The sequence below is a fragment of the Hypanus sabinus genome, chromosome 4 (genome assembly GCF_030144855.1).
Source record: "Hypanus sabinus isolate sHypSab1 chromosome 4, sHypSab1.hap1, whole genome shotgun sequence".
Classification (NCBI taxonomy): domain Eukaryota; kingdom Metazoa; phylum Chordata; class Chondrichthyes; order Myliobatiformes; family Dasyatidae; genus Hypanus; species Hypanus sabinus.
In genome coordinates this window covers 33,968,917-33,984,894 of record NC_082709.1, presented here as the reverse complement: position 1 = coordinate 33,984,894, position 15,978 = coordinate 33,968,917, and the positions used below count along the sequence as shown (strand labels likewise).

The 15,978-nt window shown below is 39.1% G+C and overlaps 1 protein-coding gene across 2 annotated transcripts in view; it reads left to right on the top strand.

Annotated features, from left to right (window-relative positions):
* The window catches only part of nckap1 (NCK-associated protein 1), a 161,459-nt gene that overhangs the window by 70,826 nt on the left and 74,655 nt on the right, over positions 1-15,978 (top strand). For both annotated transcript variants that reach the window (XM_059966809.1, XM_059966808.1), the window contains exon 18: positions 11,884-12,003. In XM_059966809.1, coding sequence (XP_059822792.1) covers positions 11,884-12,003 — 120 coding nt within the window. The remainder of the gene's footprint in view (positions 1-11,883; positions 12,004-15,978) is intronic.

Genomic DNA, 15,978 nt, shown 5'->3' with positions numbered 1-15,978 from the left:
AAAAAGGGTGCAGAATTTCATGAAAAGAACACCTGTCCAACTGTTGAGCATGGGGATGGATCGATCATGCTTTGGGCTTGTGTTGCAGCCAGTGGAACGGGGAACATTTCACTGGTGGAGGGAAGAATGAATTCAATTAAATACCAGCAAATTCTGGAAGCAAACATCACACTGTCTGTAAAAAAGCTGAAGGTGAAAAGAAGATGGTTTCTACAACAGGATAATGATCCTAAACGCACCTCAAAATCCACAATGGACTACCTCAAGAGGCGTAAGCTGAAGGTTTTGCCATGGTCCTCACAGTCCCCTGACTGAAACATCATTGAAAATCTGTGGATAGACCTCAAAAGAGCAGTGCATGCAAGGCAGCCCAAGAATCTCACAGAACTAGAATCCTTTTGCAAGGAAGAATGGGCAAAAATCCCCCAAACAAGAATTGAAAGACTCTTAGTTGGCTACAGAAAGTGTTTACAAGCTGTGATACTTTTCCAAGGGGGTGTTACTAAGTACTGACCATGCAGGGTGCCCAAACTTTTGCTTCGGGCCCTTTTCCTTTTTTGTTATTTTGAAACTGTAAAGGATGAAAATAGAAAAATAATCTTGCTTAAAATATTAAAGAAATGTGTCGTCTTTAACTTTATGCCGTTTGGAAATCAGGTCATCTTTTACTCACTTAGCTATTCACAGTAACAGAAATTTTGACCAGGGTGCCCAGACTTTTGCATGCCATTGTATATGTGATGATATACAACCCTGAGATTCATTTTCTTGCAGGCATACACAGTAAATCTAAGAAACACTACAGAATTGTTAAAAGATCGTACCCAAAAGGATGGATAAATAACCAGTTGTGCAAATACACAAGAAAAAGAATAATAACAACAACAAATAAGCAATGAATATTGAGAACATGAGATGATGAAACTCTGAAAGTGAGTCATCAGTTCAGTGATGAGGGCGAGTGAAGTTATCCCATCTGGTTCACGAACCTGATGTTTGAGTGGTATTGACTGTTCCTGAAGCTGGTGATATGAGTCCTGAGGCAACTGTAGCTTGTACCTGAAGGCAGCAGTGAGAAGAGTGCATGGTCTGGGTGATGTGGATCCTTGCTGATGGATGCGGCTTTCCTGTAACAGTGCTCCGTGTAAGTGAGCTCAATGGTGGGGAATGCTTTTTTAGTGAAGGACCGGGGCCATGTCCATTAATTTTTGTAGGATTTTCTGTTCACGGGCATTAGTGTTTCCATATCAGGTTGTGATGTAGCCAGTCAATACAACACATCTACAGAGGTTTGTCAAAGTTTTAGATGTTATGCCAAATCTTCGCAAACTTCTAAAGAAGTAGAGGCGCTGCCATGCTTTCTTTGTAATTGCACTTGTGTGGTGGACTCAGGGCAGATCCTCAGAAGTGATGACATCAAGGAATTTAAAGTTACTCACCTTCTCCACCTCTGATCCCCTGATGAGGATTGCTCTGGACCCTTTTTTCTCCTGAAATCAATAATCAGCTCCTTGGTCTTGCTGACTTTGAGTGAGAGGTGGATATGGTGGCACGTTAGTTTGTTAGACAGAAATTTATCTTCGTGCAGATACTTTATTTTTCTAACTCTATTTGCATTAAGCCTGGATTCATTGCTACCATTTCTAAATAGCAACAGCATAATTCATACTCTGAATCCAAAATGAAGTTCCCTCTCTTGGTATGAAGAGTAATGACCAGTGGAAATCAATCGTTTAAGTAAACCAATCCTATGAAATTGTTAGTCATATCTTTTACTTATCAAAATAAAGATTGTATTAAACTTTTGCTGAGAATATTAGAAAAATGATTTTTTAAAATTAATCAGAGTTCCTTGTCATACCGTTTAAACTACTGGTCGCCAACCAGCTGATTGCGATCGATCAATCGATCTTTGAGACTTTCCCAGTAAATCCCGAGGGGGAAAAAACGCAAAATAAATACACAAATACATTATGCCTGATACACCTTTTGATGCAAATATGTAGTAACCTCTACTTTGAAAAAAGACCACTTGACAATTTCATGCCCAAAAGGAACAACTTTATCTAGGACGGTAAAACGATATTCGCATACAGAGGTTTTCACTAATGCGCACCGGGCAGAAAAGACTGGAAGGAAAACCGTTCAACCCCGGAAACAATCTCTCTTTACAAACGGTTTCTGTAGCGGGAGTATTTCTATATTACCATGATCCTAAATGGTATTAACTTATCTTTATAATACTCATATTACAACCCTTCTCCCCCTTTAAATTCCAACATTCCCCAAGTGTACAAGAAATGAGAAACAAAAACAGTGGTGTTGTTGCTTTGTACCTCTGAAACTTATACTAGTGTCTCAGTAAGTTTACCAATACCAGGAAAGTTGAGGAGCTGAAATCAGGGTTGAAGGCCAAGCAAACATGCTGCTCAGAGGACATGGATCGACAAGTGTTTAAAGACTTGTCACTCTGTGAATATTTTTCACGACAGTTTGTTGAATCCCTGGATATAATGCAAACAGCACAACTTGTTGTATTTGTCAGAATGCTTTTCCAGGATTTTACTACAAAGGAGGACTTCCTCACTCTTTTGCACTTAAAGGAGAGAACGAGAGGTGAGGATATTTAAATGAGTTTAAAAAGTCGTGAAAATGACATCCCCACTCATAAACTGGTGGCAATTACTACTGATGGGGCCCCAGCAGTGCACGGGGTGCACGTTGGTTTTTATAGCCTTGTGCTGTAATGACCCTGATTTTCCCGACTTCCTGGATTATCATTGTGTGATTCATCAGCAGCCTTTGGCTGGGAAGGTCGTGGACTTTTCTCATGTAATGACACTGGTGGTCAAACTGATAAACTTGATTCAAGCAAAAACGCTTCAGCACCGCTTGTTCAAGGTGTTATTGGATGAGCTCGATGCCATTATGGCCTATTTGATATGCTGGTTACTGTGTTTTTTTTGGTTAAATTAATTTGAAAGTTTGACAAGCATTTTATGTAATTAAAATACAATTAGCCCAAATAAAGGGCCTCAAGTTGGAAGTAAAATCTGAGCTGTTTTTTCTCTGAACGATTTAGTAGGTCAATCTTACCTTTCACTAAGGCCGAGGTAGGGAATCTTGGGCTTAAAAAGGTTAGTGACCACTAATTTAAACATTCCTGATGCTTATAATTTTCGCATACAGGAAATCCATTGTACATGAAGCTAGTGATTGGGAAATGTTGACATTTGTTCCAGACACATGAAGGCATTTATTTGATCAACACTTCCAATGAACCCAACCCCAATACATTTTGTTTGCCAGTTATAATCGTTTGCCAGAAAATAGCATGACCCTTTTCTCACATCAACCAGTGCCCCAAGATAACAACCCATGTCAGCTGGAGCATCCAGCAGCAGTGAGTTGTATCTTACTGCGTCATGGAATGGTGTTGTTATACTTGTAGTCACTATTGATGTTTTTTGCTAGGATAGTCAAATGTTTACATGAAAGTTAACCCCATGTATTAATAATCAATTGACAGTTGTCTTTGATAGGGTGCTGGAGGAATTCCTAAAAGTTTGATAAATAAGACTACTTATAAACAGTTTGACAATGAAGTTAACTTTTTTGTATTGAGTGGCTGTCACTCAGTCACTACTCCATGATAATAGGCAGATGCACTGTAAGCACTGGACTCGAGCTCGAAGTTCCATCCACACCCTGAGGCTTTTTACTGGAGTTCTGTATCAGTAGTTACAGTATTGATTCTTTGGAGCTTTAACTTGATGGCTGTCTGTCTAAGTTTTTAACACAAAGAAATTTCACAAATTAAATGAGCCTTCTATACATCTGAGCGATGCCGTCTTCATTTTATGAAGAGGCATCTGATTTTGAAAATATCATAATTTTAGGGTATATTAGGTTGGGTCCATTATCTCTTCAGGCAGACAAATTGCTTGGATTAGTCACAACTATATATGTTCATTTCAAAGAGTACTTTCCTTTGTATCTGATAGTTTGCAAGATTCAACAGAAGGGAGGTCTAATATTAGAGTCCTTCTCAAAATTTGAAGATGGTCAAAGTGGCTTAGATAATTCAGTAAAGATGTCGAAGTGAACAGCAAAAGGATAAATTGCTTCGCGCTTTTTTTCATTACATTTTATTACAGATGGAACATAATTTTTAAAAACTAAAATTTCTTCTGTCAGGAGGTTTATCCCTTAAGGGGCTGACACAGCAGTTATGATTGCTTTCAGTCAGACAGTAAGTACCTGAGCAGTGGCTTTAAAACAACAGGGAAGATTAAACACTGCTTCATCTAAGCAGCAATATTTTGCCACAATGCAGCAACTACTCAGGAGAAGCCTTAAGTTGATGGTTATGTACCAAAACTTTTATTGTGGAGAATTTCACATATTGAAACTTTACAAGCAGAGGGATGTGCTTTTCATTTTATAGTTTAATTTTAACTCTGTGTCCAATTTCAAACTGATTGGGGAACAGCTTACATTTGAGAAACACTTATTAGAATTCTACAAGTACTTTGTCCAATATTTGAGAAGCACACAATAAAGTGAGATTAGGAAAAGCCAAAAGTGAGATTTTAAGAAAAAGACCTCTGGGAGAATTTTTAAGTATGAGAGGGACCTCCAGGATGGTGGAAAAAGTCATGCAGTGCACCATGAAAAGTAGACCACTGTTGGAGGTCTGGAGAAACCTGGAAGTGTTAAGACTCAAGAAAGATTTGTAAATGAATATCTTCTGCATTGTTAATTTGCAATACAGTTTAGGTGCCGCTAAAGGATCAGAACTTATAGCTAGTCAATGTAAGTGGGGGAGGTCAGCACTGGTAGTCTAACTGTGAACAGTATCAGATTTATTTAATTTTCAGATGTATGATGCTGAGACTGGAGTGGAGGATGCAAGAATAAGGATTGAACAGAATAATCTTACTGAGATCGGCAAGGAAGTTTTTATGGGTTCAGGGACAATATAACGTGTATTCTCAACATGTAAACCATTTGCAAACATTTTCTGTGGTCAAAATGCATCACAAAGTTTTAATATATCTGAATGATTGTGCTTTAAGTCTGGAATCTATAAGTAAAGCCAAGCAGCTGGAATTCATTAAGAACTTGTATGATTTAATTGTAAGTTGTAATTCATGAAATCTCATGTTCAGACAAAATAAATCTTTTTGCCTCAAGTAGTAATCACAGTGTAACACTCCACGGTATCCTGTAACCTCTTCCATCATTTTTGTTAGTAATAAGACTGGATCTCCTAAGTTCTCCACTACAGAGAGCTTGCTTTCAAAGAAGATGCCTTCAGCAGGCTTAGAACTAAGACAAAATCATTAAAACTGCAAATACTGTAAGTCTAAAATAAAACCAAAATATGTTATAAATATACATCAAGATAGACTGCATCATTAGGAAGAAAAACAGGTCTTCAGCCCAAGCTGTTAACTCTGTTTCACTTTCCACAGTATTTCTACATTTTCTGTTGGAACTGAAGCTTGTGGATTGATTTGTAAATCCCAGACAGCAGAGCATGCCAAAGTTATTGCTAAAATAATTAAGCAATGCTGTAAGAATTCCTACATCAGTTAACACGAATGAAGAGATTTGCCCTTGATTCTATATAGAAGCTATCTTGTATTGAACATGAGATCATATGTTTGGTTCGCCATTCAGAAAGCAGGTGAAAAATCAACAATGTTCCACTTGTTCTCACAATATTAGTTTTCTTAATTCTCGGAATGGTCAGACAAGAACTTGTTGCATTAGTGCAGGTAGGAATGGGGTGATAGCATGGATAATTGAGTGGCTGCGGAGATGGTGCAGGAGACGTGGTTTCAAGTTCTTGGATCATTGGAACCTTTTCTGGGGAAGGGGTGACCTATACAAGAGGGACAAGTTGCAACTGAGCTGGAGGGGACCCATATCCTGGCTGCGAGCTTTGCTGATGCTACTTGGGTGAGTTTAAACTAGTTTTGCAGGGAACCTGAACACCAGGTCAGTAAGGGAAGGATCGGACCGGAAGATAGAAGTCAGGGAAGGTATTGAAAGGCAAAATCAAAATAACAAGTATTATAGGTCGGATAGTTTGAAGTGTGTCTTTTTTAATGCTTAGAGTATTATGGGTAAGGGTGATGAATTTAGTGCATGGATCAGTACATGGAACTATTATGTTGTAACCATTGCTGAAACTTGGTTGAGAGAGGGACAGGAATGGCTGATTAATGTAAGAGGTCTTCGAAGTTTTAGAGGAGGTAAATGAGGAGATGGAGTTGCACTACAATCAGGGACAATATCACAGCTTCACTCAGAGGAGACATAATGGAAGGGTCAGACATTGAGTATATTTGGGTAGAACTCGGGAATAGGAAAGGTTCAATCACACTGATGGAGTTTTACTACAGACCCCTAATAGCCACAGTGATGTTCAGGAACAGATATCAGATTAAGGAACACACACAAAGTGCTGGTAGGACGCAGCAGGCCAGGCAGCATCTATAGGAAGTTGTACAGTCAACATTTAGGGCCGAGACCCTTCGTCAGGACTAACTGAAAGAAGAGTTAGTCCTGATGAAGGGTCTCGGTTGAAACGTCGACTGTACTTCTCCCTATAGATGCTGCCTGGCCTGCTGTGTTCCACCAGCATTTTGTGTGTGTTGCTTGAATTTCCAGCATCTGCAGATTGCCTCATGTTTCAGATTAAGGAAATATGTTTTTAAAAATATTAATAATAATAAGTAAATAATAGGGTTGTTCTCATGGGGGATTTCAACTTTCCTAATATAAACTGGACTTCCTTTGCTGAAAGGGTTTAGATGGGGCTGAATTTAATTGCATCCAAGAAGTTTTATTAAATCATAATGTCGACGAGGGGCCATACTGGACCTCCTGTTGGGTATTGAGCCTGGCCAGGGGTCTGATCTTTCAGTGGGTGAACAGTGAAGGAAAAGTGACCACAACTCCTTAACTTTCTGGATTGCTATAGGTATGGTCCTTGTGCGAGAGGTTTAAATTGGAGTAGGGCAAATTACAAGGACAGTAGGCAGGAGCTAAGATGAGTTAATTGGGAGCACCTTTTTTCTGGCACATCAAGTCCACATCAGATGCGTGGAGGGTGCTTAAAGATCAATTGCACAGAAAAAAGGAAAGGTATCTTCTTGTTAGAAGGAAGGACGAGGATAGAAAGATAAGAGAACCTTGTATGCCCAAAGAGATGAGGAATTTACTCAAGGTGAAAAAGGAAAAGCATAAAGCTTCGGAAGCTAGGATCAAATGAGGCAAGTAAGGAGTATAAAGAAGCCAGAAAAGAACTAAAGGGAATTAGGAAAGCCAGGAGGGGCCATGAAAAGTCATTAGCAAGTAGGATTAACGTATATCCCAAGGCATTCTATACATGCATCAAGAGTAAGAGGATAACTAAGGAGAGGGGGGGACCACTCGAGGATAAAAGGAGGAATACTTGCTTGCAGAGAATGTGAGTGGGGTACTTAACGAGTACTTTGCTTCAGTATTTACCAAGGAAAAGGGTATGGAGACGCAAGAGATCAATGCTGAGCATATACATACATTACAGCTTTTGGAGGTCAAGAAGGAGGAAATGTTCAGCCTGCTAATGAGTATTAAGGTGGATAAGTCCCAGGACCTGATGGAATTTACCTCAGGTTTTTGAAGAAGGCAAGAGACGAGATTGCTGAGTCTTGCCCAGTATCTTTGTGTCCTCTCTGGCCACAGCGAGATTCCAGAGGTCTGGCAAGTGGCTAATTTTGTATCTCTATTTAAAAAGGGAAAAAGATAAAATCATGGGAACTATGGATCAGTGAGTCTCATGTCAGTTGTAAGGAAATTGCTGGGGAAAATTCTTAGGGTTAGGATGTATGAGAATTTGGAAACCCTTAGCCTAATTAGGGAGAGCCAGTATGGCTTTGTGCTGTGCAAGTCATGTCTTACCAAGTATTGTGTCCTTTGATAAGGTGATTAGAGATATTGAAGGTAGGGCAGTGGATATTGTCTGCATGGATTTTAGTAAGATGTTTGCCAAAGTCCCTCATGGGAGGCTAATCCAGAAGATTAAGATGCATGGGGTTTGCAGCAAATTGGCTGTTTGAACTAGCTTGCGCATAGAAGACAGGATAGTGGTTAAAGGGACTTATTCGAGATGGAGTTGTGGGTGGTGTCAAAGACTGGTGAAGAATACAATATAGATCAATTGTAGATATGGGCTGAGAAATAGCAGAAGGAGTTTAGCTCAGATAAATATGAGGTGTTGCACCTCGGTAGAGCACATGCAAGGAGACACTACACCATTAAGGGCAAGGACCTTAACAGTGTTGCTGATCAGAGATATCTTGGATTCCAAGTTCATAGTTCCTTGAAAGTAGAATATATAGATCGATAAGATGGTTAAATAAGACTTATGGAATGCTTGCTTGCTTTTATTAGTCTAGGCATTGAGTTCAAAAGTCAGGAGGTTATGTTGCAACTTCATGAAACTGGTCCGGCCCCATCTGGACTATTGCATACAGTTCTGGCTGCCCCTCTTGCTATAGGATAGGAAGGAAGTTGAGGCTTAGGAGAGTGCAGAAGAGGCTGCGTCATTTAGAGTGCATGTGTTATCACGAGAGGCTGAATAAACTTGGGTTGTTTTCTCTGGAGCGCCAGAGGCTGAAGGGAGATTTGCTAAGAGGTTTACAAGATTAAGGGGCATAGATAGTGGTCAGAAAGTATCTGTTTCTCAGCGTTGAAGTATCTACTACCAGAGGGCATGCATTTAAGGTGAGGGGGTAGATTCAAGGGGGATGTAAGTTTTTTTTAACATGAGAGTCGTGGATGCTTGGATTGCACTATCTGGTATGGTGGCAGAAGTAAATACGTTGGAGGCTTTAAGAGACAGACACGTGGATGTAAGGAAGATATGAATGAATTGACTATTTCTTACATCCTTCACATACATGAGGAGCAAAAATCTTTACGTCTCCATCTAAATCTGCAGTTATGGCAATTTATAATAAATGGAACAATCAATGTAATATAAAAGTACAGTCAAATCAGCGTGAGTTCATTCGTCTGATGGCCTGGAGAAAGAAGCTGTCCCAGGGCCTGTTGGTCCTGGCTTTTATGCTGCAGTACCGCTTCCCAGATGGTAGCAGCTGGAATAGATTGTGGTTGGGGTGATCGGGTCCCCAATGATCCTTTCGGCTGTTTTTACACACCTATCCTTGTAAATGTCGAATCATGGGAAGTTCACAACTACAGATGAACTGGATTATCTGCATCACTCTCTGCTGAGTCCTGTGATTAAGGGAGGTATGGTTCCCATACCAGGCAGTGATGCAGCCAGTCAGGGTGCTCTCAATTGTGCCCCTGTGGAAAGTTCTTAGGATTTGGGGTCCTATACCAAACTTCCTCAACCGTCTGAGGTGAAAGAGGCACTATTTTTTTTATTTTTTTAACTTTTTTTTATTTTATTTCATTTATTTTATTTACAAAATAAAAGTATGAAAAAAAAAGTATATTGTATATTACCCATCCCCCCTCCCCTTAACCCCTCCCCCTGGCATCCCTATAGAAAAAAAGAAAGAAAGAAAGAGTGCCTGGATATTGGGAGATCCCCACATGCTCCATGGAGTTTGTAATAACTTTAGTATATATATTTATTTCTTTCCCCAAATAACCAATTATTTCATCTTCGGAGCACCTATATATTTAATCCTGTCTTTTGTAAATAAGGGTGCCAAATTTTCAAAAATGTTTCATATTTATCTCTTAAATTATAAGTAACTTTTTCAAGTGGAATACAGCTATACTGTTGTGCCTTTTTTACCACACAGCCGGTATTTACAGACCACATGAGGACCCCTGTGATGTGGATGCTGAGGAACAAAGCTGTTTGCCTTCTCAACCCCAGATCCATTGATAATGGGGGTTAGCCCATCTCCATTCCTCCTGTAATCCACAACCAGCTCCTTTGTTTTTGCGACATTGAGGGAGAAGTTGTTTTCTTGACACCACTGTGTCAGAGAGATGACTTCCTGACTGTAGGCCACCCAGTTATTGTTAGAGATAAGGCCAATCAATATAGTGTTGTCGGCAAATTTAATTAACAGATTGGAGCTGTGGGTGGTGATACAACTCCAGTCTGATAATAGAGGGTTATGGGCATGATGTAGGTGGGAGGGTTAGTGTTTGGGTCTTTCTGATTTGTTTTTTAGTGGGTTCGGCACAACCTTGTGGGCTGAATGGCCTGTCCCTGCGCTGTACTCTTCTATGTACATTTGTGGCCTCTGTTATCTTCCAATTAGAATTCAGTAATCTGAGGGAATCATCGTTGCAATCGCAAGGATGGCATGCCACTGGCACGCCATTTCATTAGGAGTTTGAGGACATTAAGTATATTACCCAAGACCCTGAACAAATTTCTACAGGTGTACTGTGGAGAGTGTCGGTCTGGTTGCATCACTGGTGTTCAGGCACAGAACCAAAAGTGGCTGCAGAGGGTTGTACACTCAGTTAGCTCCATGACAAAAACAAGCCTCCCCTCCATGCAGGATATCTTCAAAAGGCAGTATCCAGCATAAAAGACCCTCACCGCCCAGGATATTCCTTCTTCTCATTTACTACCATCAGGGAGGAGGTAAGGGAATCTGAAGATGCACATTCAACACTTTAAGAACAGCTTCCTTCCAGGGTAGAAGCTTCCATCCACCATCATATTTCTAAATGGTCCATGAACACTATCTCATTATTCATCTGTCTGCCTATCTCTCTCTGTCATATATATTGTAATTTTTATGCGCTTGCCACAAAACAAAATTTCACAATGTACTGTATGTCAGTGATAATAAACCTAATTCTGATTCAGAGGTTGGCACAAAGATCTTGGGTTAAGAATTTACCTGCACAGAAAAGAGTAAGGCTTGTTTCATGAAAGTTGTCATCTTAAGCAAACTAAAAATTAAATCGGAATTTGGCACTGGTAGTTTAGATGGAACTGTTTGCTACAATTATAGATAGCGATTGTTTCAGAAGTTTTACATTTCAAATGCTGCTTAATTCATGCAGTTAGTGACTTGTTCATATTTCTTGTCAACAATCTGTGTTTGTGTTTGCTATTTTGATTGGGCTTCTTGTTTGATATATTGATGCATGAAATTGCCAAGTAATTTTAACTGGTTACCAAGATTAAAGTCTTTGCTCTATATGTACAAAGCCTCGAGTCAACACATTCTTCACACAAGAATTTTAGAAGTTTTAATTTACTATTTGATAAAGTGTACAGTGTAAATGATTAATTATATTCAGCATTACCTATTATCTTGCTGGAAAGAAGCGTAAGCACCAGTCAGCAAATGATAACTGAAAGCCTGCTTCCTTAATTTGACTTCAAGTTTACTCCACATGTTTATTAATGTAGTTTGGCCTACTGTGTGAATTAATGCATTGGTCTCTTTGTGAATTTCCCCAATATCACTCTGTTTTATTTCAACAGATAAAAATTGATTATTTAAAGTTCCTTGTTCGACTTACAACAGTTTTACCTAACTGAATGACTGGACTCTGCAGAGTTCACTTTCTGAGGAGAAACTTTGTCAGTTGCAGTTTCAGTTTCAGTCAATGTCAAAAAGAAATGTGGCTATGCTGTAGTTTGTAGATCCAGTTCTGATTCAGAAACTAAGATATTGTGTATGTGCTAAGCAGTTGATTTCCTCAGGGATTTTGAGTGTATAGAAGAAACAGTGTATTTTTTTTTAAACTGAGTTTGTATATTTTCAAATGATGCTATCATTAATTCCCATATAGAATAAGGCCACTGACTTTCAACATAGGGTATGTGTATTCTGAATGCATTTGGCACTCACAACTTTCATTACTTTATAGAGGCATCACATTGGAGATCGTAGTCTCTCACTGTGCAACATGTTCCTTGACGAGATGGCTAAGCAAGCCCGCAACCTTATTACAGATATATGCACAGAGCAGTGCACTCTTAGTGATCAGGTAAGGTTTCAGCTTCTCTTTTGCAGCTTTGGAAGAAAAGCATTTGGGTAAAACAGGTTATGAAGTTTCTGCATGCTGTCACCTATAATGTAATATAAGATGCATACCAAGATGCGTGGCCATTAATACCAGAGTTAAAGGCTTCAAAATATTAATAATAAATTTATGAACATAGCACCTTTCATACATTAAGATGCAGATTCAAAGTGCTTTACATAGATTGTAAAGATAAGTCAATATTGTCCTAAAAATACAAGACAAAATTAAAAAATCATAAGAAAAGACAATCATAAGTAAAGGCAAACATATAAAATAAAAGACAACCAAATACAGGACTGTGCAAAAGTCTTTGACACCCTAGCAGTATGTATGTGCCTAAGACCTTTGCAGAGTACTGTAGTAATTTTATGTATTGCACTGCACTGCTGCTGCAACAAAATAGCATTTCATGACATGTGAGTGATGATAAACCGGACTCTGATATGGGTCTCTACTGTGGACTGAGAGACGGAAGAGGGCAGGAGAGGGGAATCATGATTGAAGAAAATGTTACGATAAATTCTGCAATAATCAATAAGCCAATTGCTTGGAATCAAATGATGTTGCCTGGTGTCTCAGGATTGAGTGTGGCTGCACACAAGCCACTGTCCCCCCAGCCCCAGTGCTCCTTCTTTGCCCCAATGCTCCACCCTCACCATTCCCACCATCATTTGCTTCTGCCAAATTTACATGCTTGCTGTCCGCTGCACATTGACAAATACAATTCTGTGCAAAATTCTAGGCACCCTAGCTATATATATGTGCACAGTACTATATAGCAAATTACATAAATGTAATCAACATCAACAGGCATTAAGTAATTCTATAAATGGGCCAAATCTGAAAATGTAGTTTTTTTAGAAGCTTTCAGCAGTCTTAGCCTGACGCATCTCAATTAAGTATTCCAAGGTTTTGATGCACAAGAGCAAAAGGCCACGCCACCAGTTCTTGTACGCTTAGCAAACCTGTATTCATGGATCTAAGATTAGGATTAGGGATGTAAGGGGATAGACATAAAACATGGAGAAGCTCGATTAGCCTTGTATACAAATAAGAGTATTTTAAAATTGATCCAGAAAGGACACAGGCAGCCAGTGTAATGCTAAAACTAGTGAAGTGTGCTCAGATTTTCTTTTCTTTGGTTAAGATTCTTGCTACTGCATTTTGAACAAGCTTCAGCAGATTATATCTGTTTTAGGCAGTCTAGAAAACAGAGCGTGGCAGTAATCTAATTTGCTAAAAACAAGAGTGTATCAATTTTTCTGCATCTTGTGATGTTATAAGAAACCGAGCTTGCAATATTCCTTAAATGATAGAATGCTGTCTTAATAATAAGGTTAATACGTGATTTGAAGTTTAGTTCAGGTTCAATAATAATGCCTAAGTACTTTGATTCTGGCCTGATTTGTAAGGCCAGATGATCATTTATAACTGAGATTCACATTTTTTTTATTGCTACCAATAGCCAAAATTTCTCTTTTTTTTCCTTATTTATTTTAAGGAAATTCAGACTCATCCATTCTACAATGCTAATTAGACACCGGACCAGTGGGTTTAGAGCCTCGGTCATCTGGTGTAATAGACAAATACAGTTGTGTGTTACCTGCATAGCTGTGCTAATTAACCTTGTGTTTTCAAATAATCTAATCAAATGGGAGCATGTAGAGTGAGAACACCAATGGACCAAGAACTGCTTCTTGTGGCACACCAGACATAATATCTTGAATATTGTGCTGTTCTTAAATTTTTTGTCTAGAGAAATTTACAGAAGTAAAATCCAAAGGAATGAGATGATTTTTGGAAAATTTAAAGATTTCGGAGCAGTTCACATTTGATTATTTGAATCTATGTAGCCAACTAGGCTCTACAAAAAAAGTTCTTGTAGATTTTGAACAGTTTTGACATTCCAATAAAATTACAATTGTTTATTGTGATGAGCCAAAATTGCCTACACCCAAAGTGCAGTCATGTATTCTTTTTATTATAAGCAGAGCCACTCAATATTCTTGGATGTCCATCCAAAATGTTAAGTAAGCTTTGTGTAGTCTTAAAGGAGGTATTGCAGCTAGTAAGAGTGATGAATTTCATGTTGTGAGGCTGAAGTGATCTTGTAACCAAGAATGATATGGTTAACAGAGAGAGGAGATGCACAGATTCTAGTCCTTCAGCCTTCGGTAAATTCTGAAAAGAAAGACAAGGATTTGAATGGGAATACAATGAATTTGAGGCTGACAGTAACAAAAATATTGGTGAAAGATTTAATTGCAAATGGTCTTGAAGAACTGTCAGACAGTAATACATAGGGCAGAAGGCGATACTCGGAAGAGTTGGTGTATTAGGACGAGGATGTAATTTGTGAAGTAGTTGTTAAAAGAAGCAGAAGGTGAACTTTTGGCCATATCTGAATGGAAGAAATTTGGGCTTCTCAATTTGGATTTCAGCTGATACAAAAGGATACATATGTAAAAGTTGGCCATTTGGCTGCACATAAATTCATCAATTTACAGAAATGATACCATGGGGTTATGTATTAGAGTAGTATTCATAGGCCTAGCTATTGGTCAGAGATAGAGATTCCAATCCTTTTATTATAATTAATGAGAGGTTTTTTGAAAAAAAGGATCTAGTGCTTTCCCAGCATATATGATGAATAAACTCTTTTCGGGTTACCAGCCAGGTTTGGCTATTGATTATAACAGACCACTTCAATGACAAATTCTGCCATCCTCTGGGATGATGCCTGGGCAAGTCTAGTCCAGTAGAATATATATATATATATATATATATATATACATCCCTATATCCCATCCCTCCTGTTTGGTTAGTCCTCATCCAATCTGGTTTCCACTCTCCCACCTTGTTTACAATCGAATTCCAGTTCTTATTTAGAGTGAGACTCTCGTCTTTGTTATTTTATTTCAGTGGCTTCCTTTACCAGGTGGTCGCAAAAGCCATTGGCGCTGCACAGTAGTTTTGTGCCATTGAAGTCAATCCTAAGGCCATTGCAAATGCAGTGTTCTGCTACTGCCAATTTCTCCACGTAACCCAAACGGATAAACCAGGAAGCCTAACAACGAGGAGGAACCCGTCACTACTGCCTATCTTCCCACTGCTATTATGGTTTCTGGAAGGATGCCATGATCCTGAAAAAACACCAGATTAATACCATCAATAAGTCCATAAGGAAGCTCAAATCACAGCTTATGCGGGTCCGAGATGACCTCAGAGGACAGCTGGCTTATACAGGATTCCCTGTGAATGCGGAGTGGCATATGTTGGCCAGAAGGGGGACACAGTGGACATCCACATCAAGGAGCACAGGAGGTGCATCCATTTCGGCTACCTGGAGAAATCAGTAGTGGCAGAACATCACATTTGCAATGGCCATAGGATTGACCATGGCACAAAACTACTGTGCTGCACCAGTGGCTTTTGAGACCGCTTGGTAAAGGAAGCCATTGAAGTAACACTAGAGGAAAAGAATTTTAACAAAGACAAAGGTCATGCTCTATGTAAGAACTAGAATTTGATTGTAAACAGGTGGGAGAGCAGAAACCTGATTGGATGAGGACTAGCCAATCAGGAGAGATGGACAACAGGACTATAAATGTCACCGGATGGGATATACCCAGGCATTATCCCTGAAGAAGATGGCAGAGATTGTCATTGAATTGTCAGTTATAATTAGTAGTTGTAACTGGGTGAAAGCTTGAGAAAAGTTTAACGAGAGGTTGTTAAACAGAAATGTTCCTCTCCCCATATGGTAATTTGTTTCTTCTTTTGTAAGGAGCAAATTGAGATAGACAATAAACAGAAAATATGCTGTAGAACTACTTCCTACTGAATAAGGACAACTATTATTTTCTGACTAAGCATTGCTGATAGTTTTCAAGCAAGGAGACTAATCCTGGTTAAGTCGAGGGGCATGTCACAATT